Consider the following 27,658-nt stretch of genomic DNA (forward strand, 5'->3'; position numbering starts at 1 on the left):
TCAACAGAGCTACTGTCATCTGGGGGAGCTTGCAGAGATCTCATAGGGGAAAAGACTCTTTCTGCTGACAAATGCATGTTATTGTAAGGCTTCCCACAAGGGCAAGTCTTTAGTCAAGCACAGAGAACATTTTCTACAAGAGGAACCAAACTGCAACGTTAGAAGAAAAGCGACAGTCTAAGGTTTGTAACTTTGCCAGATAATTCAAGCCGGGAGTTAATGTAAGCAAACACCAAAGTAGTCTGCAACTTCAGCAGCACGTCCAATAACCCCAAACCTGCCAAGATGTCATTGAGCATGGCATTTATGACTCCATGGAACTGGTAATAAGTCCTGTGCTCCTTAAAACATAGGCCTCGAGAAACAAGCTGCAGGATGAAAACCCCAAAATTCTAGTCTCAATTCTTCCATTAGCTTGCAGGGGAAAATGTGTATAGAAGCACTAATTGGCAGTGTTAGAACAAATCACCTGTCACAGAATGACTGTGATCAGCGCTGGCACAGAAGTGATGCCATTTTCTACTCACAAGGAGATACTTGATGGGCAGCCCACAGTTTAATATTAATCATGCTAATATCTTAAAGAGAAACGAATGTTATTTTTCCATGAACATCTTGCTAAAACTGTCTTACATAGGAAAGGGTATAAAAGTAGCAGAGGTCAACATTTTGGGCAGGATGCAGGGCTTAATTTGTGGCATGGTTGCCAAATCTGCCACACTACTTTCTGCTCCTTGCCTGATCATCTTCATTTTAGAGAGGCTGCCCATGTCACTTGTCTCCCTCAGGCTGGCCACCCCTAGTATAAAGCCTGAAGAATGATATTTCAAAATATAGACATTCCACAGTCACCTTTTCACCCAAAGGATGAGATAGTGGTATTGACTGCATAAATGCTAAGATCATTACTATAAAAGAAGGAGAGAGTGGTGGATACCATCTTGATTGTTCCACAATCATTTGTACCAATGGTAAATGCATCAATATTAGTAATACTGGAAAGCCATGTTCTGCTACTTTCAAAGATAGCTCAGACTGCATGCATTTGTTTTTTCCAATGGAAGTACAATGGCTACAGTATAAAATCAATACAAAAAGTCCATCTTGAGCAGAGATGTTAAAGGAACATCTTCTATGTCCTGCACTCCCAATGCCACAACCATCAGTTATTGAGAACATCAGTAATGAAGCAGCTGAAAAACTGTAGCACTGCTGCATTTCTAGAGAAGACACTTACTAATCAGCCCCAGATACACTGATCAGGCTGGACAGGAAACTAAATACCAAGACTGCTCCATGAGTCTTCAATTTTACATCCTTTTAAAAATACTACATTTGTACTTAATACATCTTTCATCTAAAGAGAAAAGGTGGGTAGCATGCCCATTAACAGACTGAAATGTAACACAGCAGTTTTTTTAAATCTTGTGTATAACAAAGCCAAAAGTTTGAGTATTGTCTTGACATAACAAATAAAGTGATCCTCTACACAACAGAAACAAGGAACAATCATAAACTAGAGATATACATTAATGACTATGTCAACTACTTATGCACATGCATCCCCTGACAGCCAGCATTCCCCGCTTAGGTGATGGACAGGGGGGCAGGCAGGAGCCCTGACTCAGAAGGCACCAGTTGCCCATGTAAAGAACTATTACTTACTAGCAAGTTAACTTACATTAGGAAACAGATTTCCAATAAATGTTTGTTACGGAAAGTACTCTGTACTTCTAAATTCAGTTTACCTAGGTGGTAGCAAAGTTCAGAAGACTAGGTAGGATGCTGCATTTAAAACTGCAGTTATCCTGGTAGTGTCCCAGAACTACCGAGTAATTTAATTGTTTCATTTTAAAAATGTTTTAATATTTATTAAGAACAAATGGTATTATATCAAGCTATGTCATTACATCAATACTTTCATTTTCTAGATGCAACTAACACAGTAACTTTTATGATATCTGCACAAAGCCTCATATGGCCAATGAAGACATAACACATCAGATGGACTGGTAAAGTTATTAGTTATACCTGTACTACAGTAATGCTGAGTCTGCCCACTGTGCCCACTGGACCGCCATACTGTAACTGTTGGGCTGCTTGTGCATCCAACTGGATTTGCTGCTGCTGCTGTGTTGGAGCGATGCGCAGGAAATCTTGAGGAAGCTCACCAATGTACACCTGTAAAACAAACGTAATAAATTGGATCATAAGCCAAGAGCTAACCTGTGGAAGATAGCATCTCCTTTCCTCCTTCTACTAGAAAAGCTAAGGCAAAGAAATGACTGCTTCATAACTTCTGCAGAATTTTATTTTCACACTGACAGCATCAAAGTGATAAATTCCATGACAGATTTGTTTACAAAAAGTTAGCACTGCCCAGGAATCTCTCTTGCCCTTCTAAAACATCAAGTTCAGCAAAATTCAGACCTTTGAAAGTCAAGATATACCACAGGGGTCGGCAACCCACAGCACGCGTGCCGAGCATGGCACGCGAGGCCATTTTGCTTGGTATGCCACCACTAGCCCGGGCTCTAAGCAGCTGCTGCCAGTCACAGAGCCCGGGCTACTTCCAAGCAGGTGGCTGGGAGACTGCAAGGCCTGCTGCAAGCAAACCAGGCTCCATGGCTAGCAGCAGCTACCCAGAACCTGGGCCGGCTGCAGCCAGGAGGCTGCAAACAGCTGCTCCAGGCTCCGGCATCAGCTTCATACTGGCGGGTACACGCATGCCTCGGAGCAAATGGTGGGGGAGAAGCCTGAAGCAGCACAACCCGGGCTTCTCCTCCTCTGCTGACACAGAGCCAATGACTGGGATCCAGAACCCAGCGCAGCTGTTTGTAGCCAGCCTGGGATCTGGGCAGCTGCACCAGGCAGAGGGCAGACTGCAAACAGTTAAGCCGGGCTCCACAGCCCCAGCATCAGCTCCATGCTGGCGGCGACTACACACGTACCTCAGAGCAAACAGTGGGAGAGTGGGCTCCAGAGTCCAGTCATCAGCTCTGTGCCACCAGCAAGGGAGATGCCAGGGTTGCATTGCTTCAGGGTCCACCCCTACCGTCCGCTCCAAGGTGCGCATGCACCCACCAGTATGGAGATGATGCCAGAGCCTGGAGCAGCTGTTTGTAGCCTTCTGGCTACAGCCAGCCAAGGCTCTGGGTAGCTGCTGCCAACCACAGAGCCCAGGCTTTGGCTAGCCAAGCTGCAGCCCAGGGGTTGGCTCCCTGGGGAAGAACGGAGGCTCCGGCAGGCCCAGGGCATTGTTGGGCCAGTCTGTCCTGCAGCACCCTGGTTCTGTGCACTTGTCTGCCTCTGTGCGCACACATGCATCTGGTTCAGGATGCGCATGTGCATCTGGTTCTCTTTCTGCTCTTCTTTTTCTTTCTCTCTCTTTCTCCTCTCTTCTTCCTTTCTGTTATTTCTCTCTTTTTCTCTCCCCCCCTCCACCTCATTGCAACATGCTTAACAAAAAAGGAATGCACAGGAACAAAGGCAACATTTATGATTATTAAATATACTAATACACAGTGCATCCTGCCATGTACCACCACCCCTTCCCCCCCATTTTGTTTTTCTGGCACACCGGCACCCCGGCATCTTCCAAAGTAGACACTGTGGGTTTTTTGACACTGGCCAAAATACATTGCCTACCCTTGATATACCAAGTTAAAACTATCCTATGGCCAAATACTTACCCAGTATGTCTGCTAAGTTTTACAATCTCTTCATCCTTAGGCATATGGCCTGCTTGCAGACGTTAAAAAACAAACAAACCGGTGCTTTAAACTCAATGCTTCTGCACTGAGCTCAGCGCACGGCCAAAGGAGGCACCACATTAGTTGGACCCAGCTTGCCCGATACCTGCATAGATCAGGAACTTTAATGAGGCTTTTTTTGCACCTTCATCCAATAGCTGATTTACTCAGCCATTAGATAAAAATGCTAAAAAGACCCACTGAAGCATCTGATCTATACAGAGACCACGGAGCCAAGTCAAAGGAACACTCTGCTTCTTCCAGTAAAGCACGGTTTGTTTGTTTAACACCTGCATGCAGCCATGATACCGTTTAACATTATCTTTTCAGTTCAGCACTAAACCATTAACATTTACCTCCCCACCCAACTGCTAATAATACCCATGGTAATACCACCCCCAGTTGTGCTTCTGGCCTGCGTAATGTGGTCAAGGGTAGAAATTTCTTTCCTCTAATATCTGTCAAGTCTCAATTCTGAAAGTTGCATTCAACCTATAAGACTTCTGGGAATATTAAATTAAAGATTAAAACATGTTTTGAATTAAACTGGCAAGTGGAGTATAACAGTCCATTATGGAAGGAGAGAAACAGGCACATTTGGTCTTAAGTCTATGAAGATGTATGGATATAACTGAAGTAACATGGTATATGATAAGTCACTCCTACCTTTTCAGGGTAATTTTAAGGGAGAAACAAGTACAGAATGGAAGAGCCTTAAACCACCAGTGACCCACAAAATCCCACATGCAAGTCAAATAACCCTGGAAAGGACCCAAAAGGTTAAAGTTTATTTAAAAAATCCAAAGTGAAAGCTGCATGAAAGAAATTTCTGCCTTGATAGCTTAACTGCCTGCACAAAATATAATGCAAATACAAAATTTCAGTGCTATTTTTACAGTACGCTTGAAGGGGAAACAAAAGAGGTAATCTTGTAGCAAACCAGTATAATATGCAAAGTACACTACATCAAAAGCCCTGCATCCATTTTATATCTTATGCACAATGCTTTATTTTCTACAGAGCAAGTCACAAAGCCCAACAATGACAAGAGTCATACACAGGATATTTCCTGGCAAGTGAGTAACCTTGTCAACCTGGCAAGTGCAGACAAGAAAATTATCTTATTGTAGGAAATTAAAAGTCCTGTAGGCTATGTCTTTAAAAGATTACTCATAAGCACTCGCCCTCTAAGATAATATCTATTGTGTGTAGGAACTACAAAGAATTTAATATGGCAAAAGCCATGGCTTCAGGATCTCAGCAGGAGTCAATACAGCAGGCCAGGTCTGATGTGCATTAAAAAAAAAGTAGGGGAAAGTCTGCCTGCATGCTGTGAAGTTCATTTTATCATTTTTACTTACTCAACAAGCATTTCAATTTTAAAGCCAAGTTCTGCAATATTTGCTTTTTAAAGAAGTTAAACCCATTAAAAAAAAAACAAAAACCCACCTCATCTGCCAATGTTAGTTTAGGAAATGAGGGTTGTTTTATTGTATGTTTAGATTCTCCCCCACTCCCAGAGAATAAGTTTTCCCTAATGATATTCACTGCACATAACAGTAATTTATCATGACTCTCAAAAGCTTGAAACACCTTCCAAGGAAAATACTGCACCAATGCCAGTAATCTATTCTTTACAGAAGGCCCACAAAGATAAAATGTTTGACCTACAGCATCTTAAACCCAATTTGTAGTCTTCACAAAGCCTTAAGAATACCAAATATATATACCTTAAGTTTTTTGTATGTCTTTTTGTCTCGGACCAACACAGCTACCAAGTATACCCCTGAAACGTGGAAGATACCAAATTTTAGCCAATTTTTGGATTTTAAACTTCATTGCAGAACAACAAGGAAGTTTTTTGTTGGGTTTTTGTTTTTTTACCTCCCTGCCAGCAGGGAAGGAATACTACCTGATCAACACATCAAAGAGCTACTCAACACAGCTCACAGAGACACTCTCATGGACCCAGAGGAACAGCCTTCCATCTTCAGCTCCCTCTGTGCAAAAATGAAGTTTATTTCCTACCTATGGGGACTTTTTACCATCTTGTACCATCAACACTTTTCCCAGAGCCTCACAAAGAGACTTTGATCCCAAAAGCTTGCAGAAAAGGACAATGTGTTCTTGCCATTTTCCAGTTGGTCTAATAAAAGGTATCATTTTGGAACCAAGAATTCTAGTTTTTTGTATGTCTTAAGAATACCAGTAATTTATTTAACAGTAAAAATGTCAAGCATTAGAAATCCAAGTGACTGATGTTCCAAATTATAATTATTTAGACACAAAGCCTTCAAAATCAGGAAATATGATTCACCAAAAAAGATTCCAAAGGAGCTCATCAGCTGGAAACAACTGAGAGGGAGAGAGACCTCAATGTGTTTGTTGATCAGAAGAGGACTGAGTCATCAATGTGATATAGCTGCAAAAGTAGTAAACATTTCTTCTCCTTAAACATATCAGGAGAAATATCTGGAAGAGATAAAGTGTTAGTGCCATCAATACCAAGCACTGGCAACATGGAACATTATGTACAATTGTGGTCACTCGTGTTCAGGAGAAGTGAATTCAAACTCTAACAGATAAAGAGGCCTACAATACAAATAGGTGGAGAAAAGGTCCTCATCATATAGGGGGAGACTAAGAGTTTGATTTGTTTAGCCTATGCAAACATAGCTGTTCATAAATAAATCAGGGGAGTCAACACCAGAAATGGAGAACTGTTACTGAAGCCAAAGGACACTTAATGCCAGAATAAGTAGGCTTTGGAGTAAGTGTAGTTAGACTTTCTAATTTCTAGCATAATCAAGGCAATGGATCCCAGACCTGCTTCACTCAAAACTGTAGTCTTTTGCTCTTCTATGGTTTTAAAAATGGAGCTCAATGTGGTGTCTCCAACAGGAGAATAAACTAAATGATCCCTTCTAGTCTGAGGTTCCTATGAAAACATCCAGGTTTCTGACAAGTTCTAAAACTGCAGTTAAGACCATCTTCATGGCCAAGATTCCTTGAGACAACACTGTCTGCAAATTAAAGGCAATGACTTAATTCAGAAGTGAGTTCTATTACCATTTATGTAGGCTCTCTGCCTCAGCTTTCAATAAGTGATGGTTTAATACCTAATCCTAAATTAAGAAGTATATTGAAAGGGTTTAAAAATTCATTTTTCTTAAGAGCTCTGAAATAAATGAAAGATGCCAGAAAACCTAATACATTACCTTAGTTTAACTGGGGGTTTTGTAAACAATAAGCACCAACACTCCTCCAGAAATAACTCATGCAGAGCAATCATGTCACATCTAAACAGCAGTCCAAAAGATGCAACCACTTGAGCGCACACATTCAAGAGAGCTTTAAACTAGATAATCCGATGTATCAACAGCATTATAGCAGGCAGTAGTTTGGGGTTCAATCATCATGGGTTAAACCTACCCACCCATCCACCTATATTCAGACAGCTGGCCCAAACAGAGTCTGATGCTACTGCTAGTTACCTTGTTATCAATCTAAATCAAGTGGCTTAAAGTTTGCTCCTGTATCCCATAATGAACTGCAAATCCATCATTGGGCTGTAGTGTGGACAGACCTACATGTTTTCTACAGAGCTAAGAGAAGGGCAAACTTAAACCATTCCCTTCCCAAACTCCCAAAACAAGGAGAAATAGCATTTTGCCAATCTTGACTCTGAAGTGTTGATGTCTGATGCAAAAAATGGCAACATGAAAGACTCAGCAGAAATAAAAGCTGTAGAAACGCCTTCAGTATATTTTATTGAAGAGGGATTATAGCTTGAAAACATTTTGCCCAACCTTTTTCTCCTTTTACTGACTAACTGAGCTGAATTTCTCAATAGCTAAATCAGAGATCAACTAGATTGTCAAGGCTTTTTGTCTACAGATAAGAAAAATAAGCTTATCTTGATATCACCACTCTTGCTATTTACAAAAAGAAATCTGTTCTTCACCATTTAATTCATTAATCCGTTCACCATCAAAACCAGATTATTTTGTTTTTGGAAAAACAAAAACAAACCCACCCACCTGCACCTTTGTAATTAAGAAGCATAACAACTGGTTAAAGTCAGAATTAGAGTCTCTTCAGATATGATGTAGGAAAGAACCATAGTTAGTGGTTCATGCTCGAGACATCAGAATGCTTACGTTCCACTTTGATTTAGAAATATTAACCATCTAACACTCCACAAGATAAAGATTTTCTCTATTTTATGGAGGATGAAAGTGATGAGGTACATGAGCTGTCCATCATACAGTATATATGAATCCCTCAGACGGAAGGTCCAGTATATGAACTGTTATACATATTACACAGGCATTCGGCATCCCCTTGATAGATCCGTAAGTAGAAACAGAATCAAGGGGGAGAGGGGAACCACACATACACCATGCTACCTTTTGAACATGCTCTCTCCAATGCTTCCAAACCAGAGCATCCTATTTAGTAGCCATGCAGTCTGAATGAGTGGTTCTCGACCTTTTTGGAGTCATGTCACCCCTTCACCACTTTTCTGAAAATGGCAGAGGGGGCTAGACTGTATCACAACACACCTAATGGGGTCTCCCAGCACCCTGATTGAGAACCATGTCTAAATAATTAACATTTCAAGTTAGAGACAGAAAAGATGACACAGTTACCCCACTTAAAAGCTGGCATGGAAGTGGATAGGAGGGTTGAAGAGAGGACTGATACCAGATTGAGCAGCATCACAATAGTTTCATCTGTTCCCTCCTAACCCCTAAATTGAGGCAGAGCAAGTTTGCCTTGTTTGAAGCAGTGGTTACTTACTGCAATTCCTTTCACTAGCTCTGGGTTAGCAGAAATGTAACAGTCTTATCTTATGAAACGTTATTAGGCACTAGGTAAAAGTGTCAAAAGTGAGTTCGTGTTCACTCTAGAACAGAAAACAAATAAAACTGTTTTTAATGCCAAATAAGTAATACATAAATAGCAGTTTTACAACATATGTTTTTTACTTGGAAAAATTAAGATTAGTAAAATAAATTGTGTGAAAAAGGATCAGTGCATCTTTAGTGACAGATGTGTGTCAGAACTGGCCTAGAGACCTAGTATCCCATCATCAAGGTATGGTGTTAGTATAAACAAAATTGATTGCTTTGCCTTCCATATTCAAGAAAGATAAATTCAAAAAGAAGCAGGTACAGAGAAGGGCTACTTGGCTCTCCTTTTTCTCCCAATATCTTATCTTTGGAAGGGAGACTAAAAAAGGTTGGTTATTTAGCCTAGCAAGATGAAAATGTATCAGGATGGACACCAGAGGGATGTGAAAAGATCAGTCAGGCTAAATGACAATATTGACACAAGTACAAACAGGTTTAAAGTTTAGTCAGAAACCAATTTCTGTCTTACCAGGAGAGCAAGGTTCCAAGGTTCTTTATCAGTTTGTATCACAGTTACCAACAATAACAGAGACTAGTCTCTCTGTGCCTATATACATGCAGGGAGGCTGCTCGGACATGCTCTAATTACAGTGTGTCGGAGCAGACTCAATTAATTGAGTCTGCTAGAACATGGCAATTACCGCTCTCCAGCAGAAATGAGCATCATGTGGATCAACGTCCTTGTGCTGAAAAATGGCAACAGGGGCACTTTAACTACAGCCCCCATCACCCCTCAACTCCCAGAGCACCCTGTGGTCCCTTCCAGTCCTGAATGCAGAGAGAACCAAACTAAGGAATCAAACTGCGTATTTTAATCTCATAAGTTTAGAAACAGAAATTTCCCCCATTCCCCCCCCCCAGTAACACTAGTCATTTTTTTTTTTTATAAAAGTACCAGATATTGCAAATTACATAATGAAATACAGCAGCCATTATATATTCTGCCATACATACATTCTTTATATTTCACCTGAACATTTATCAGAAGAGGGCAGAAGGAATTTCACTTTTAATACATCTGAAAAAATAAGCTGCAATTAGGAATGTTTGCCATGTACATATAAATGAGAACTACAGATCAGAAAGTGTAGGCATAAAAATAAGTCTGGTGGCATTCTGTCATGTACTCCCAGACACCCACGTCCAAGACAACCTTGGAAAGCTTCCAGTTTGAGCAAGCTAGAAGGATAAAGAGGTAACACTCTCTGCAGCATTAGAGCATTAGACAGGACCTTGTATTTAGCCTGTTAGCCCCCTTTAGTGTCTACTTACTGACATTACAGTTTTGGAAGATGCTGTTTGCCCTCCATGTCACAAGGAAGGAATATAGAAACTGCATTAGTTTTTCTGTGGAAAGACTATCAGGAAAGGGGATATACATAGTCTTGAAAGGCTGCTCTTCTCCAGTAGAAAGGAAACCGTTTTATATATGCGGTCACGGATTTGAAGCAAGAGCCCTTTTGGGGTTAGTGGAGAGGAAAGTCCAGAAGCGAAAGGTTGCAGGCAGGCGCCCAGCCAAAGAAAATGACAAAAGGCCTCCCTCCATATAAAGGCTTTAGGGCCTAGCAACGAAAGTTAACAAAATCCATTTGTAAAGAGAAACATATTCTTAAAGAGCTAACACAAAGGGGAAACCGCAGGAAACGAGATCACTAACACACTTCCATCATCATCAGATAAGGCCAGTGTAACAAACAACCTAGTCTTCTTGCCTCTCAGCATCACTACATAAGTCCGCTAGTTTGCTCAGCCTAGCCATTTTGTTCCCTATAAATACCTGAAGACCAGGGTTCAATTGTAAATAGACGTACTAACACAAAATTCAGACTGCCCCCAGACGCAGGCAAGGACGAGAGAACTGGAACAGAAGAGTAAAGCAGGGTTTCATCACACGTCTGTGTCTGTGGTAACACTGGAATGATGCTGTCGCAATGTCCAAGAAACTGGATTTTGGGGGCAGGGTGTCTCTGGGCAGATCAAATGAATGACTGGTGAGACCGGAAGAAGTGCTCTTGCGCTTGAACACTTGGTGTCTCAATGCAGCCCCACTCGATCCATGGTAGAATCAGAAGCCCAGGGCTGCAAGGGACCTCAGGAGGCCCACTCCAACCCCCTGCCCAAAGCAGGATCACACTCCAATGGTGCCACCCGCCCCCTGTCACATCTCGAACAACGTCACCTAGCAGAGGGTGGTCCTAGCAGCCAGGGCCGAGTGGGACACCCCTGTGTGCCGCCAGCACAGGCTCCTGGGAGGGTAAGTCGTCCTCGATCCCGGTGGTTCTCAGCCTTTTTTGTACCAGGACCCGTTTACAAACATCGACGGCCAGTCCCGACCCAGAGTCCCCCTCCCCCAGCACGTGGGGCAAGGGAGGCCCCAAAAAGGGGGGGGAGGGGAAACCACGCATGCGCACACACAGCGGGAAATCCTCAGGGCCTCCCCCCCCCGCGGGGCCGAGACTGGGGGGGCCCAGTTGCCCGCTGCCGGCCGACACTCACCGGGCCCCGCTGGGTGCTGACAGTGGTCGCCATAGCGCCTCACTCGGACCAGGAACCTCCGCCTTCCGCCCGGCCAGGCCGCCGCTACCGTTAACAGCCTCCGAACGCCGAGCTCCGGAGTCAGCTGACGCGCCCCGCCCCACCCCGCCCCGTTATTCGCCGCTGCGCATGCGTGATGCAACGGGTGGTTAGCTTGTGAGTTGACTTCTCCTCCTGCCCCGTCTGACGCCCTCGCAGTGGCGGCGTGGCCTCCGCGCATGCGCTGGAGGGGACGGGCGGGGCGCCCGTGGTGAGAACGTGGCGCATGCGCGCTACGACACTCGTGCTCTCTTACTGCCCCCCCACCTCGGAAGCTGTGAGTTAGTCTCGCTGATGGGAATTGGCGCCTGCGCAAGAGGCTGTTATGGGACAGCGCTCTCCTGAGAAATCGGTCTCAAGAAGCTGTGTTGCGCATGCGCGAAGAGGCAGCACGCATGTGCAATACTGGTACTGGAGACCTTTCTCACTCTGCCCTTGGTGTGGATGGATCACTACCAAAGGGTGGGGTTCAGGGTGCCTGGGAGTGCTGCAGTGCCTCACCTCTGCCCCACAACACAAGGCTTTCCCTCAAAACAGCTGTCCCCATGCCTGGGACTTTGACCCCTACACATATGGTAGCGCCTGCCACCAAAATGGCCCCTATACTAATACAGTCACTACCCACACACTCAGATGCATCACACTGAGGCACGTTCCAGGCTGCAGCACCACGGCCATGGCCGCCTTCATGCAGGCTGCGCCATCCGTACCAAAATGGCCACTGGCCCCAGCCCTAGAGGCAATTGCCGAGGTACCATCGCACAGAAACTCCAGAGAAAGGCCTGCCATGTGACATGGTTGCCCTAGTATATCCCAGGGTGAGCTGTCACTGTACCACACCAAAAGGACCATATCCAAGGTGCCCTGGCGCTGGTGGGAGACAATCTTACCCTGCACAAGAGATCACTGTAGGGTCTGAAGACACTCCCCATAACTAGATAGCCACCAAGATAATACTGTACACCGCTCTCTTGTGCTGTGAAGCCTCTGTCCCAAAATGAGAGCTGATCTGCCTCACGCCAGAATAGTCACTGTGCCAAATGAGGGATTTTCCTGCCAAATGACAAGACTCTAGTGCCCAGTCCTGAAATGCTTCTGCACCCTAGTTAGTCAGACACCACTGTCCTATTCCAAGATGCCCGTTGAGGTACTTCCACCCTGCTCCAAAAAAGCCCTACACAGAAGACCCACATGGATGGACACCAGTAGACCACAGTAAACCTGCTGCACTGAGTTGGACTGCCCATTACTGAGTTATCACTGTCCAGACCCAAGGCAGCATTAGAGCCAAACTGCTCCTGTGATACAGTAGTAAAGCAGGGTGCTGTAACCCACTAGGATGTGACATGGCAATATGGGGTAAAACATTACTGTTGTCACCTTGCACAGAAATATCACTGTGAGAAAGTGATGACATAGCACCAAAACATCATCTCTATCATCTTTGCTGTGCCCAAAACATAATAATTTGACAATGTAGGATCATCCTCATGTTTCATGAAAATGTCACTATGAAGTTAGTATGTCAGTGTGGCAGATACATTCCTTTGCCTTGTACTAAAATGTAACTGTGCTGCAGTGGATCATTGTTTCCATGCACCAGCACCATGGTGTTGCACAGGAAAATTGTACGTGTGGGGCTGAAATATCATGTAGCAGGGTGCCAGTGGTGGAAGATACCTCACTATTACCACTTCCTCATGCCCAGAACTTACTGGCCGCGTCTACATGAGATGCTACTGCACAGTCGTTACTGCACATTTATTTAGTACTTGTATAAATATAAACTCGTATAAACAAGTATTAAATAAATGCATAGTAACCTGAGTTACTACGCAGTAGCACCGGCAAATGCCTTTTTGGTGACACTATTGCACAGTAGCCTAATACTACTGCACAGTAGTGTCGCATCACATTTTTTGCCACGCAATGCTACTGCGCAGTAGTTATCAGGCTGAGGCTACTGCGCAGTCAGCATCTCACATAGATGCATCCACTGTGATGCAGTGTTACAAGATGGAAGTGGAACAAAGTAAATATTGCCATCAGAATACAGCATTATACAGTATGCTGAAGGAGATGGAAGGGGAACCACAATTGTTTAGTGAAATATCTGAGAAGTTGCACTGAAATGACATCATAAGGTGGCACAGTGATGGGATAATCATTCTTGCATTGTACTGAAATATCAGTACGCTGTGATTCCACAACAGCAGTGAAACAGCACCACACAGTTGCAGTGAAATGCCAATGTTATATAGCATGACAACATGAAGTTTAGCCATATCACTTTCATGTTGAACTTAAACCTTGCTTTGCTTGTTTTGCCCACACAAAATCATTATTGTTCCTGAGCAGACTTTCTTCCTAACAAAAATGAATCCTTCTAGGGGTGGAAGTAGGGTAGTAGCAAATGGTGCAGTCCGTGTCATCATGGCAGAAGAATAATGAAGAGAAGAAGATTGAGGCACCAGTCTGAGGCAGCAACCCTGGGTGGGTAGCACAAAAAGAGCAGCATCTGTGCTGTTGGCACTGCCACTGGCATGCTGTCAGCAGCACAACCACTGACACTGCCCCATGCACAGCTGCTGCCAAGAGCACTTAAGCACCCAGTTACTTCATCATAGCCTAATTGGATCTGTCCGGACAGAAGAATGAGTAAAAGCAACAGGAGACCAAGTGGAAGAATAAGACTGCTACACAGACTTCTACAGCAAGTCCCCTAAAATCCATTTAGATCTCAGAGGACCCACAGGTTCCAGCATTCAAATTTCCTGCCCATTCAGCAGATTCTCACCCACCCAATGACAGAAACATCAGTGAGGAAAAAAGGCACAGAGTTCCCCTTGCTTTGGTTTTCTAGATGACCTTAGAGGTCTCTTCCAGCTCCATGATTCTATGATTCTGCAGGCGTGTGTGATTTGGCCCTTGATGAGGAAACCACCTGTGCCCTCATGCCAGGAGTCATATCTCCTCCAGCTTGTTGTGCAATTCCAGTCTTTTCAGAAGAACAAAAGCAGCTCTAATATTCATCTGAGTGCTGTTCTGGGAGATAAAATCTGAGAATTTCAAAACCTATTTAAATAGCATAACTGTTTCCTGTTCGGATTTGCTGCATAAATTTAGTCATTAATTAAAATTCTAGTGCAGATTCCAACAGCTGGAAATAGAACAGTACAATTAAGAGCATTCCAAATATATAACAGATCTTTTTCATGCTACCATAACATATGTATGGAGAAGGAAAAAGCATCTTTTGCTTTTGTCTTGCTAGCTCTAAAAATGGACATTATTTGATATAATTGATAGGGAGGCCTTGATCAGATAATACAGTTGATACCAGATGCAAGCTGAACAGCTAGCTGAGGATAGAGGCTGTTATGTTCCCTGGTATATTTATAAATTGCTCTTCTGATGGAACTAGAATTCATTTCAAACTATAGGACTATAAATGAAGCAAAACAGACCTTTCCTTTTGCCTGTTCAGGAACCTTAAAGCATTTATCATCAACAAACAGCACTGAACATTATCATGGAACAAAAGTAAAAGGCTTAGCTATCTGCTTGCCACTGGCAAAGAAAGCAAGCCAGAAAATACATCAATTAAATTTAACAAAAAAGACCAAATTCACCCCTGACACAATTCACTCAGCTTACATCAACGGTGCTCAATCTCTGGTCTGTGGGCCAGATCCACCTTGTGAGGCCATGTCATCTGGCCCACGAGTATCCCCCCAAGTCCAGAAATTGGGGGCGGGGGGATTACAGCATTAATTATCCCTCCCATGCTGCCCAATTTCTGAACACATGGCAAGCCCCATGGGGCAGATGACATGGCCTTATCTACTAGATCATGCTGGCATGTGTCAGACCTGCTGGCATGGGGGTGTCACTCAGCAGCTGGATCCAGCTCATGATATTGGGCTGTGTTCAGGGTTGGGCCAGCTCACTGGATTGTACCCACAGACTGTGTTGACCCCACACTGGATACACCATAAACCAATCCCATGTGAGGGATCCAGCTTCACACCACTCATTTGGCCCACAGAGCTGGAAGGTTCAGCCCCACTGACTTACCTCAAAGGTGTATTTGGCCCAAGGATGCTGTCCAGTAAATGGACTGGTAGAACACCAGTGGGGTCTGTACCAAGAAAGTTTTGCAATCCCTTGTGATCTTGTGATCAATATACACTCAATCAGTACATTACGCCAGCTAGGCTGTATGTGGAGTTGGGGATCATCATAGTATTACTACATATAGGCAGCACCCCCTTTCCTCTGGCTACATGCCATGTATATAGGATTTTCTATAGAGCCCCACACAAGTGATATCTTCTAGTAGCCATTTAAACAAGGCTTCTGACTGATTTGCACCGGCCGAACAACATTAAATAGTGCGGCTGACCCAGCACAGACTCCCTAGCAAGCTTCCTTGATCGTTAATTTCTGGTAACAGCTCCCTCAAATTTAGTCTCTGAGACCCCTACTGACTGATGATTCTATGTAATTGTGGCCATTGAGTTTATGTTTGTCTCTGTGGCTGGTAGCTTCATTGTGGATTTCACGCAGAGAGAACCTGCTTCAGGTGATATCTACTTACTGATGCTTCCCTGGGTGACTGGCAAGACCACTGATCTCATTCCTAGGAAGCTAATTCCTGTATGTAGTTTTTATGTAGGAAGAGATGTGGGCCCACCACTGGGAAGGACTGTTTTCCATAATCATTAAGTTACTATTCCTTAGACACAGACTGCTGAGAAAAATGTATCAGTGTAGATAAGGAGTGACCTTGGTGGGAGAGTTTCTCAACGTCAGCAGATGAGGAAGTAATTTTGGGCTGGGTAAGAGTAAATCCCTATGTTTTTATTTTCAGTGTTATCTCTCTCAGTCTTTGTACAATGTGACAATGAGCAAACTCAGAGTTCAAGGGCTCAGATTTTGATTTCATGTATGCTACTGTAAATCAATCTAATCAATTATGTGACTTGCAAGTTAACTGAAATCACTGCCCCACTGGTGTGATATGTTTGCTGGAATTCAGAACACACAGTCCTTTGCTCCTTTTTGGCCACTTCATGTGTGCACTTCACATGCTGTGAATAGCTTGAGAAATAACTAACAAAGTGTGCATTTGTGCACACTTGCATGTGAATTTACCATGCCTTTGAGAAAGCAAAATTAGTATGAAAAAGAAAACTTCATATATTACTTAAATAGGAGTTAATTTTTAAATGTATTTACTTTCTAGAGTTAATTGATGTCCTAATATAGTTTAGTGTCATTTCTAACAGTACTGATCTAGGTTATTCATATATTCACTACTCTTTTGTGGTCAAGGAGGTAAAGGAAAAGATTAAATATTTGTGTGCTTAATAGCTCATTTAATACTTTTCAACCAAATAATGCAAAAAATCAGCTCATTAAAATAGTAACAGTGATAAAGATAGGAATTTCACATACCAGGGGATGTGAGCCCATTTGAATAAGTGAGCTGTAAAGTCTCACATTGCAAGAAAACCCCATTATAATCACATCCTACTGGAGAGGATTGCTAGAGAGAGCAGCAGTTATTTTAAATTTTATAGTCAGTGATTTTTTTTGTCTGTAATCATGAGAGATTACCAAGTGTTTAGCATTTAAAAAAATACATAACTACTCAAACAATTCTTGACTGCAACCAAGTTGAGCCCAGTACAGCCCAGTGTATAGACCACACTGCCTTTTGTTACTTTTGCACTCCCTGGTTTCTGCAGTTGAAAACAGATGCTAAGGCTGCTGTAGCTTAAATTGCCAACAATATCCTGGAGCTGTTCAACAATCCAAAATAGCCCAAGCACAGTGTATTTCTGGTCACGCCACTGCCCCGCCCCCTTCCATTTCTGTTCATACCTCCAACATGTCCCTACACCAAGGGCTGCAAAGTAAATGCTTTGCAAGCCATGTGTCATGAGGGAAATCCTGCTTCTTCCAGAAGCATTCCCTATTTAATAGATCAACAACCTTCACAAGGCTTGTGTGATTATAGAGCTAGCATATAGGAGCTGCCCCCAAGCTCAGAATTATTCCATAAAATAGGAATGTAGGTCTGCTTCCAATATAGTCAAATACTTCAATAAAACCTCTGTCTCACAGGACATAATGATAATGCAAAAACTAAAGGTCAAATCAAGCAGGATCAGAGGACATGGACGTCATGGCTGACTCAGCACTGGAAACTGGTAAAGTGTGGAGAGAATCAGTAGTTACATAATGAGAGCAAAGGATGAGAGGATAGAGAGAAGGCTGAGAGCAGATAAATACTCCTCAGTTTTGATGGACTGGAAGACAGTGCATGAAGGGGATGCTAGTGACCAGTGTTGAAAGGGAGCGTGTGGGTTAGAAAGCAGGAACTCTGCAGCAGAGGTATCAGAGAGAGAGCAAAGATTGGTAAACATTAAGTCAAGCGAACAGTTGTTATGGTGAGTGGGAAAGTTTAATCAGGAATCCAGATCAAATAAAGAGCTTGGGGAAGCTAGATATGAAGAGATAATCTTTTTAAAGCCAGTGTGGGTGTTTCACAGACTTTTAGAGGGATAGAGGAAGAATGGAGAGGAGTATAAGGAAAGGTAGATACAAAGAGTATATGAAGTAGAGAGGGCCAGGATTGAGGTAAATGTCACCAAAAGTGAGGCCATGGATGCAGATGCTGATGGTGGGAGAAGGAACTGAGATCAGGGTGGATACGAGGAGAAAAAGAGACAGACCCCTTTTGAATTGTAGAGTGATGAAGATGGCATGGAAGGGAAAAGGAGAGGGGCTTCAGGAGAGCCATGGATGGGATGGCAGATGAACAAGATAGCAAAAAAAGCAGCATTTGAGAAATGCTGTGATGGTACACTTGCAGTTCCCCTGCTAGTCTTCTAGAAAGTGCTCTCATACAAAAAACTAGAACTCTTGGTTCCAAAATGATACCTTTTATTAGACCAACTGGAAAATGGCAAAAACATTGTCCTTTTCTGCAAGTTTTTGGGATCAAAGTCCCTTCGTCAGGCTCTGGGAAAAGTGTTGATGGTACAAGATGGTAAAAAATCCCCATAGGTAAGAAATAAACTTCATTTTTCCACACAGAGAGCTGAAGATGGAAGGCTGTTCCTCTGGGTCCATGAGAGTGTCTTTGTGAGCTGTGTTAAGTAGCTCTTTGATATGTTGATCAGGTAGAATTCCTTCCCTGGAGGTGTCAGATGGGAGGCAGGGAGGTAAAAAAGCTTCCTTGTAGTTCTTTAAAGAAGTTTAAAATCCAAAATTGGCTGAAATTCAGCATATTCCATGTTTCAGGGGTGTACTTGGTAGGCATGTTGGTCTGAGACAAAAAGACATACAAAAAACTAGAACTCTTGATTCCAAAATGATATCTTTTATTAGACCAACTGGAAAATGGCAAGAACATTGTCCTTTTCTGCAAGCTTTCAGGATCAAAGTCCCTTCGTCAGGAAGTACTCTCCACATTCTACCAGAGAGAAGGAATAATTTGCCTGAGCTAGGGTACTAAGAGGATCCAGGCAAGGGAACTGAGAATGTATGTAGGATACAGCTGGAAAAGAAATACATTGATCCAACACGGCACTTGGCTGTCTTTTCTCTTAAAATAGTCCAAAAGAGTGTGCCTTGTTTTACATGAGTAAGTACAGGGGAATTAGATTCAATAACGGATGTTATGGTCATCCTTGCAAATTATGTTGGCTGTGTCCCTTTGGCTTTGGTGTTTTAAAGTAGTAAGTTTCTATCTATATAACTGTCAAGTGCTGATCTGAGCATACAAGCCAGATAGTATTTTAATGCTTAAAATAAGTATTGTTCCCACATAAGTAATCACTACCTTCAACAGACATTATGAAGTTGCTGCATCTTTGGTGATTCAGGAGAGAGAGTGGCATTTGGGGACCAATCAGAACTCTGTGAAGAAAGGAAGGTAGGTTTCTGCCATATAGAGGAACAGATTTAGTGATGCCCACATGGAGTAGCCCCAGGCATGTCACAGAGGTCTGCTTCTTAACGTCTCCATTGAGGCCATTCAAGATAGGGAATGTTCACATAGATGGCTTTCAACTGCATAGTTAGAAGATCCACTGCTGTATGAATCTGCTGGTCAAGCCATCTTTTTTCCAGGAGCTGTAGAAAAGACTTAATCTCTTGAACAAGGTAAAACATTCAAAAGTGTTAGGCAACTCCATGAAAAATATTATCATACCACAAAAGCAAAATAGAGGTGCAATCTTTTAGTCACAGAGAGAGAAATGGACAACTGGTTTTTGTTATGGGAAGCTGTGAAGTGAAAAGAGGTGGTCGCAGGAGGCTCTCTTGAACTAGAGAGGGGCCCCCGCACAGCCTCACCAGAGCCCATGGCTAGAAAGGTCCAAGGCCCAGGGAACTGTAGCCAACTGTGATATTTAAATATGTGTATCCAGGATAACTTGGTAGGAAAGCAGCCTTGTTTTGAGAAAGGAAGCTGGCTGCTGGGAACTTGGACACCTGCTAGGCATTCCCACATACTTGTAAATAAAGTCTGTTGACACAGGCTTTACATGGGGACAACCTGATGCTGGAGGGATCTGAGTGCTTTCACCCGATAAGCCTGATTGTCCACTGGATTGGCCCTGGTACAGAGGTAAAGCACTATGAAGTAAGCTGGGCTTTAGAAAACCAGACCCGATGACTCTAATGCTAATTAAGGACTTTCAACACTGTGCAGTCATTTTACAGAAATGCATGCACCTTTATATAGGTGTAACTGCACTCGTCCTAGGAGGATACCCTGATGTAACTATATAATTTCTTCCCTGATATCCAAGGTTAACTATAAGGGTTTCCCTCAACCAGGCTGAGCAACATGTTTTGTACCCCACACCACATTAATACAACCTTTGCCTTTGTCCCTTGAAGACAGCCAGCCTTTCTAAACATCAGACTTTTCTTTCCTTTCACAGTTGGCTCTAATAACATACAAGAAGCGGGGTGCAGAAAGTTTGGAAGTCAGGAATGGGACTCTGAAGTATTTTGCTTCCTGCCAACTTCTTGTACTTGATGCCTGTTGTGTTTGGGGTTTCCCTTAGATTCAGAGGTTCAACAGACTACTCAAGGTTGGGATGGATTGCTAGCAGATGACAAGCCAAGCAACTTAAGAGTGTACATGGTTAGGAAATATGGACTTGAGAAAGGCCTTAAAAGAAACCTTAACTGGCAGAGTGGATATAGCCTAAGAGAATAAAAGTGAATGGTTATCCTATTACTAAAGTCCTGACAGAATATGTTATGTTGTGAGAGTTGATGGGGGAGAGAGAAATGGGACATATTGTCACTATTTATATTACTGCACCAAATATGCAAGAGAAAAGTCAATTCATTTTAAGCATTGCTGGCTTAAGTCCTTCTACTGTAAGAGGATGGAATAATTAAGAAACCTGGTCTTATCACAGGAATCTCAAAAGTATTAGACATGAGATGATAATATTGGCCTCTAGCAATTTGTCCCAGCACAGAAGAAAAAACAAAACAAAACAAAAACGACCTTCCTCCCTCAATTATTTATGAATGTGTACCATACATGGAAACACGGTTACTAAGATAAACATGTTGCTTTGTGGCTTTAACTTCATCATCAACACTTCCTATTTTGTTAAACATAAAATTACCTTTTCATTATAAAGCAATTCTTTCACATCACCCAAATTCTGCTCAATCATATTTTAATTATTATTTTAAAAGATAAAAGTTGTTTAAAACTATCTACCCAAAAGTGTAAAAAAAACTTAGCCTTAGCTGGTGGTTCCTTAAAACCATAATGAAAAATATCAGCATTGCCATCTAGTGAGCATCCCAGAGTAGTGCAAGAATGGTCTTCAATTAGGAGAAACAGGTGTTAATATTTCCCCAAGTGGAGTATCAGTACAAATATGAAGCATTGGTGTAAAAACATTAGGCAAGGCATCTGATGAATTCATTGTGAAACTGGTAATTAAAGTGGGAATGTAAGCCATGGGAAAGGTGAGAGAACAAAAGTAATAAAATACTGTTACTGGCAACATATGGGCATCATTAAAAAAAGGTTGAAAAGTAATTAAAGAAGCTAAGATGACAATAAATTAAATGTATTTTGTAATAAAAGTTTAAATGCCAAGTTTCCCCCATATCTCTTTCATTTTAACTCTCATTTCTTTTTCCCTGCATCCTTTATCTCCTCCCCACTGTGATCTCTCACTGTTTCTTTTTTCTCATCATCTGCTCCTCATTTTCTCTTTGTCCTCTACCTGGTCTCTTGTGTCTCTTTCTTTCCTTCTTTCTCTTTTCTTCCCAACTCTTTTGCTTTGACCCTATCACATACTATTATAATTTATTATTTTATAATGTCCCAAAGTGTGGCAGGTACTTCACAGAAGATGGAAAAGCATGGTTTCTGCCTCAAAAACCTTACATTCTAAATTAACATGACAACCAAGGAGGTATGAAGTGAGGAAAGCAAGGGTCCTCCAGGCATCATCCCATACCACTGCACAGTCAGAACTCTACTGCCCTAACCTCTTTGTCTGCACTTGATCCAGTCACAGCATCCCAGCTTCCCTTTGGGAGGGAAGGGTGGCCAGGTTGGGGGTAGCCTCCCTGGACCCCTGCTTTTGGGTTCCCAGGGGCTGGGTATTCCAGGAGATGCCCAAGGTATCCAATGCTTTCAAATAGCAACTTCCCCCAAAGATGTTGTTCTGTTTCATTCCATTCATGGTAACTGACCAGGCTTCAGCACATCCCAGGCTGATCTAGGATAGTGGATGGGTGGCCAGATGGGTAGAAGGGGATGTCCCTGCTTCTGTATTCCCTTGGGGGGCTGGGTGCTCTGGGGGTTGCCCAGTGTTTCCAAGGCTTTTAAACAGAATATTTCCCCAGGCTGCCAGTCACTTTCATTCAGTAGGCATATCTACTGTGTGCTCTACCATGCCGTAGAGTAGACAAATTTACTGTGTAATGAGGTGTCACTGTCTACAAGTGTGTGGCAATTGGGCCAGTGTAGACTAATTTACAGCACCATTGGATAGTCCCATCAGACACAGGTACTATCTGACATCAGAGTAAATTACTGCATTCAACCACACATGTAGATGGTGAGTTTGGGATTACTTACTTTGGCTCAAATTGCACTGAAATTTGAGTCATAATAATTGCACATGTAGACTTGTCCAATTTGTGGCAACTACTGACCAGGTTATTGGGCATCCCAGCTGAGTTGGGTTAGGGGAGGGATAGAAGGAGGTTGGTCAGGTAGGTGGGGAGCTGAAAGCTGTTTAATTAACCTGTATTGCTTGCAGTTTCAGATGTAAGTGCAGGTAGAAATTATGCTGCCTTAGTGGTGATCTGTGTGAGAGCCAGAGGTCTAGAGGAGTGTGGCTGTATGTATGCGTGTGGAAATTGGACTGTTTAATGGAAGTCTGTGAGGCATGTTAGGATGGTGACTCACTATCAACCCCTGGCAGGGTCTGACAGCACTACAAGGCCTAAAAGAAAACTGGTCTACTTAGAATTAGGGATGCACCGATAGAGATTTTGGGGCTGTTACTGATAGTTGATTTTTAAGGAGGTGCATTGGCTGATACCAATCTGATTCTGATAAAGCTGCGTGCAGCTGGAAAGTCTGTTGTGGTGGAAGAGGAGGGGGGAGGAAAGGGTGTGGGGGGGGAAAATCAATGCCCCCCATGGTGTGGGAGGGAGTAAGGCAGGGCAGGCACTGCCCAGCCAGGATGGGGTGGGGTGTGGGATGGAGCTGCAGCTCATCTGGAGCGTGCAGTGGGAGCGGGGATGGCTCCCACCACTGCACCCTGGGAGGGCATGGGGGGGGGGGAGGGGGAACATGTGCCCCCAGATCTGCACGGGGTGGGTCAGGCAGGCTGCAGCTGCAGGCTGAAGCCGGGGCTGCACTGGGCTCTTCTCAGTAGGGGCTGGGCTTGGGGCAGGCAGCAGCAGCGCTGAAAGGAGGGGCTATGGGGAGAACTATGGCAAAATTTAGCCCTCTTTCCAGCACCCCTGCCGCCCGCCCCAAGCCCAACCCCCACTGAGAAGAGCTCAGCACAGCCCCAGCTCCAGCCCACAGCTGCAGCCCACCCTACCCTGCCCTGCATAGATCCAGGGGCACCCCATGTGCCCTCCTGGGGTGCAATCTGTGCCAGGAGCTGCCCCTCTGTGCCCCCCAGATCAGCCACAGCTCCGTCCCGTGCCCTCCCTTGCCTTGCCCTGGCTGAGAGCAGTGTCTGACCATGCCCTTGCCCCCTCCCTCCCTCCCTCACCATTGAGGGGCGTTGATCTCCCCCCACCACGCCCCTTCCCTTACCCTTCCCCTTCTACCACAATAGACTTACCAGATGCATGCAGCTCTTCAAGCTGCCGGGCTGTGCTCCTCACTGCCTGCACGCTGCAGTGCAGCTGCGCGCACACAGGCATTTATCGGCCAAATTATCGGTCGCATCAGGCTGATTTCCAATACAGCCAATTTTCTTTATATTTGTGTCTATCCAATATCAGACCAATGTATTGGTGCACCTCTACTTAGAATCCTTGGCAGAGTACATACAAGTACCTCCAGATTGGGTCAATCATACACCCAGCAGCATAACTAGGGCAGAGCAACTGCCCTTGCAGACAGTGACACTGACTTCATAGGGGAAGAAAAACCCAGTTGCTGCTGTAGCTCCACAAGCATGCCAACAGCACAGAGGCAACTGTAAGTTGCTGCTGCCCCTTCATGTGGCAGCTGTCAGGGACTCTGATCTGGCAGGCCAGCCTGGGCCAAGTACTGTCAGGGACTCTGATTAGGTAAGATGGTATAGCTATAGCACCTCTGTACTGTGGTGAAGAAACCCAATTTCTGCCACAGCCCCTGATGTGTTGTTGCATTATGTAAGCATAATTATGCTCAGTTGGAAAGATGCTGACACACATAATGCTGCATTCCATAGTACCATACATATAGCAGTATCCTTGCTGATCCAATCTACCACCTACTGACAAGAATGGGAAAGTGTGACCAAAGGGGTGAGGACTGGGCAGGGAGGCAGGATTGTAAGCTCTTTGGGGTAGTGGCCAACTTCTCATTCAGTATTTGAACAGCAACTACTACAGGGGGCTCCAAATTTTTATGGGTCACACACCTTTTATTAAGTTTGCTGGATTGCTGTGTATCCCTAAGATTTTGTGTTATGGGTAATAAAAAGTGTCACTTTGTCATTGTAACTATACTGTAACCGTTCCACCTTCCTAAAAGATCAAGTCCCTCTTCATTTTTTCTTTTTCTGCCTTTTTCTCCATTTATATTTCCCCTGGCTATTCTTCTTTCTTACTCCTTCCTGTCATGTACCCTTTCAAAGTTCACCTCAAGGCTGCAGGGCTACATATTATCCAGCGTAAGAAATGCTGATCTAGTACAACACAATCCTGATCCTTGATTGGAATATAAATAGTAGATGATGATGATAATAATAATGATGGCATATGCTTATAAACATTGGTCCAGTGTCCCTTTAGTACAGTCAAGCTTAGTGGTAGATAAATATAGCAGAATAACTTGGTCTCTAAATCCACTGTGAATGATTCATTAGCTAACACTTTCCTATAAAACCTTTATAAAGGAAAGGGTGTGGTCTGGTACCATCCTTTCCACCATTAATGAGCTCCAGTCAAGCACTTACGGAGTCACAGTGGTTCATGCACCCTCTTAAACCCAGTTCTCTGCATGGGCATTAATAAAGAAAATGAAAGCACAACAGTGCCCCTTTAGAGTACCTCTGAATTGACCTAGTGCTGTAGTGCAAAGGCAGAATAATGAAGCACAGCTGTGCTGTTTAGTTCAGAGGAAGCTCATTTAGCAATGCAGACATAGAATGATGAACCTCACAGTAAAGTGAGCAGGACAAGTCTCAGGCTGAGCTTTGCATCATTAACAGAGTGCAAGGAAAATTACAGGGTGGGTATGCAACCTCATTTATGTTATCATAAATATGTCCCTCAGTCAAGTCCTGGCTCCTCCTACATGAAGAAAAAGGGCTCTAGATACAGCAGTGATGCAATTCTATGGTACAGGAAGGAACTCACTTTACATACCATGCAGCCTAACTCTACAGTGGTTTTGTGCACAGTCAGAAGCTAAATTTGGGTGGTGAGAAGGGTGAACTGGCAAGAAGGATATGCTCCTCTGTGGATCCAACCAATATCAGAAGTGGAAAGGAGGGGAGCAAAGGGATAGTGCAGGCTCAGCGCAGCAGTAAAGGCCTTGGAAGTCAGTGCAGCACTAAAAGCACTGCGAGTGATGGAGTTTCCACTAAATAAAAACAAAGTACAAATTCACACCCCTCATTCCAGGGGCATAACAAGGCAACTGGGCACCTGGGGCAGCAGCAAGGCACAGGACAGTGGCTACCATCTGTGTGGCCATGTGGCTACAGTGGCAGCTGTCATTTTTCTGCGCCTCCCCCCGCCCTACCCCAAGTCAGCATCCAGAGCTCCTGTTAAAGTTGCCCTTCTTTAGTTATGCTACTGCCTCACTCACTATACTGGTGCAAGCGTTGTAATACACAACAGAGCTGATACAGTAACACTGCAATTCCAAATGGTGGGCAGGCTGCCCATAGCAAACAGTTTACGCTTCCGTAGTCCACAAGGATCTCTGAGTGCATTCCAAAAAGTAGCCTCACAACCCAGCTGTGGTTCAGAAGAGCAGTATCACCCACCACTGAAAGGGAGATGTTTCTTCAAAGAAATAATAACTTTCTACCAGTGCACAGCAACATTACACAGCAGTTAAGATGAAGGTACTGTATGCTCACACTTGTAACCTAGGGAAAAATGGGAAGATACAGCAATGGTGAAACTAGGGCAGGACAGTAGGGGCAGCCACCTGGGATGCTGATTTAGTTGGCAGGAGGCAGAAAAGAATGGCTTCCACCACAGCCACACAGTCGTTCCAGTGGTGCAGCAGCAGCCAGAAGTTGCCACTGCCCCCACGTGTTAAAGCTTCCCCAAGTGCCTGGCTGCATTATGATGCCTCTGAGAGAGAATGTCATTACCTGAGCTGGAACACGGCCAGAATACCAAGATTAACCTTATGTCTTGTACACAAATTCCCTAGGGAGTCTTCTGAATATCATTTTTTCTACCTCTCTCAAAAAGACAGCATCTCCAACTGCACAACATGCTGCTACCACTGCGTTCATTGATTAGGTCAGTGCTGATTCAGAAGCTCATGTTTAGCCCTGGTCTGAATTTGGCGCAAAGAGAAAAAAGTGACACCTCCATAACCAGTGACACCATGTGGACTTCCTTGGCAAGTCATGAATCCAGGTACTGACTTAACTCATGCTGTAAGATATGATATAATCAAAGTGTAGTTTACTGACCATCTGTGAACGTATCCCTCCCAGCATAGCAGCCTCAAAAAGGTGCGGGCAGGGTCTCAAAAAAGATGTGTATGAGGGCTTGGGCAGGACATAGGCAACTAGGCCTGCAGATATGCTCCTGAAGGGTAACTATGAGGTCAGCTAGGTGGGGGTGTAGGTTACCAGGGCATCAGGTCAGGGACTGGATCAATGGAGCAGAGATCCAAGAGATGAAGTCTGGGATGCAAGCTGAGATCAGAAGGCAAGAGAATGAGAGAACCAGGTGCCAAGTTCCAGGGAAGAGCCAAGAGCAGGAGTGCAGTCAGCCAACACCAAGTCAGGAGAACCAGAGACAACAGGAAATGCAAGGCTTACCAGAGCAAACTGAGGCTGTTATCAAACTGTGTCTATAGCCTAAGGCTGCAGGTATGCCTAAAAGCTCTGAGCAGCCAATCCAGGCACAGAGAACTGGGGCAGTCACAGTAGCCAGGGATGAAAGTCAGGTGTGGCAGCTCAAGAGCTCAGACCAGCCAGGCCTGACTAGCCAGAGGCCCTGACAATACGTAGAGCTTGCTATTACATGCAGCTAGTGGAACTACTCCTTCAGCTTACCTGGTGGAGGGTTTCTCCTTTTGGCACCGAAGGTCTTTGCTTTTATCCACATTGCTGATCCATACTGTATGCACATCTGCAGCCATATGCTCCCTGTGAATACAAGGCCATGTTGCTTTATTGCATACCATTCAATGCAATAGGAGCAAAAGAATCAGGAGTACCTCATCTGTGGGGACCTACCAAATTCATGGCGGAAGTGGGATGTGTGACAGCTCCTTTTATCTTTCATGTTCCCCCTGTGTGCCCCTCCCTCCCCCACCATTGATTGGCAAAAGGGCCCCACTACTCCCTCCTGATTGGCAGGGAAGCGAAAACCATGGTTTTAAACTTGGTGTAGTTTTTGCCTCCCTGCTGGTTAGCAGCAAGAAGCAGGGCTGCAGAAGCCCCCCTAGCCAATCAGCATCAGGAGGCAAAGACA

At 44.0% G+C, this 27,658-nt stretch overlaps 1 protein-coding gene across 1 annotated transcript in view; it reads right to left on the reverse strand.

Annotated features, from left to right (window-relative positions):
- Positions 1-11,305, reverse strand: part of TOLLIP (toll interacting protein) — a 39,882-nt gene extending 28,577 nt beyond the window's left edge. Inside the window, exons 1-2 of the mRNA XM_006268178.4 lie at positions 11,165-11,305; positions 2,032-2,181 (exon numbers count right to left, since the gene is read on the reverse strand). Of these exons, the coding sequence (XP_006268240.2) occupies positions 2,032-2,181; positions 11,165-11,197 (183 nt within the window). The 5' untranslated portion in view covers positions 11,198-11,305. The remainder of the gene's footprint in view (positions 1-2,031; positions 2,182-11,164) is intronic.
- Positions 11,306-27,658: the final 16,353 nt, after the last annotated feature.

This window comes from Alligator mississippiensis, chromosome 2 (genome assembly GCF_030867095.1).
Source record: "Alligator mississippiensis isolate rAllMis1 chromosome 2, rAllMis1, whole genome shotgun sequence".
NCBI classification, from domain to species: domain Eukaryota; kingdom Metazoa; phylum Chordata; order Crocodylia; family Alligatoridae; genus Alligator; species Alligator mississippiensis.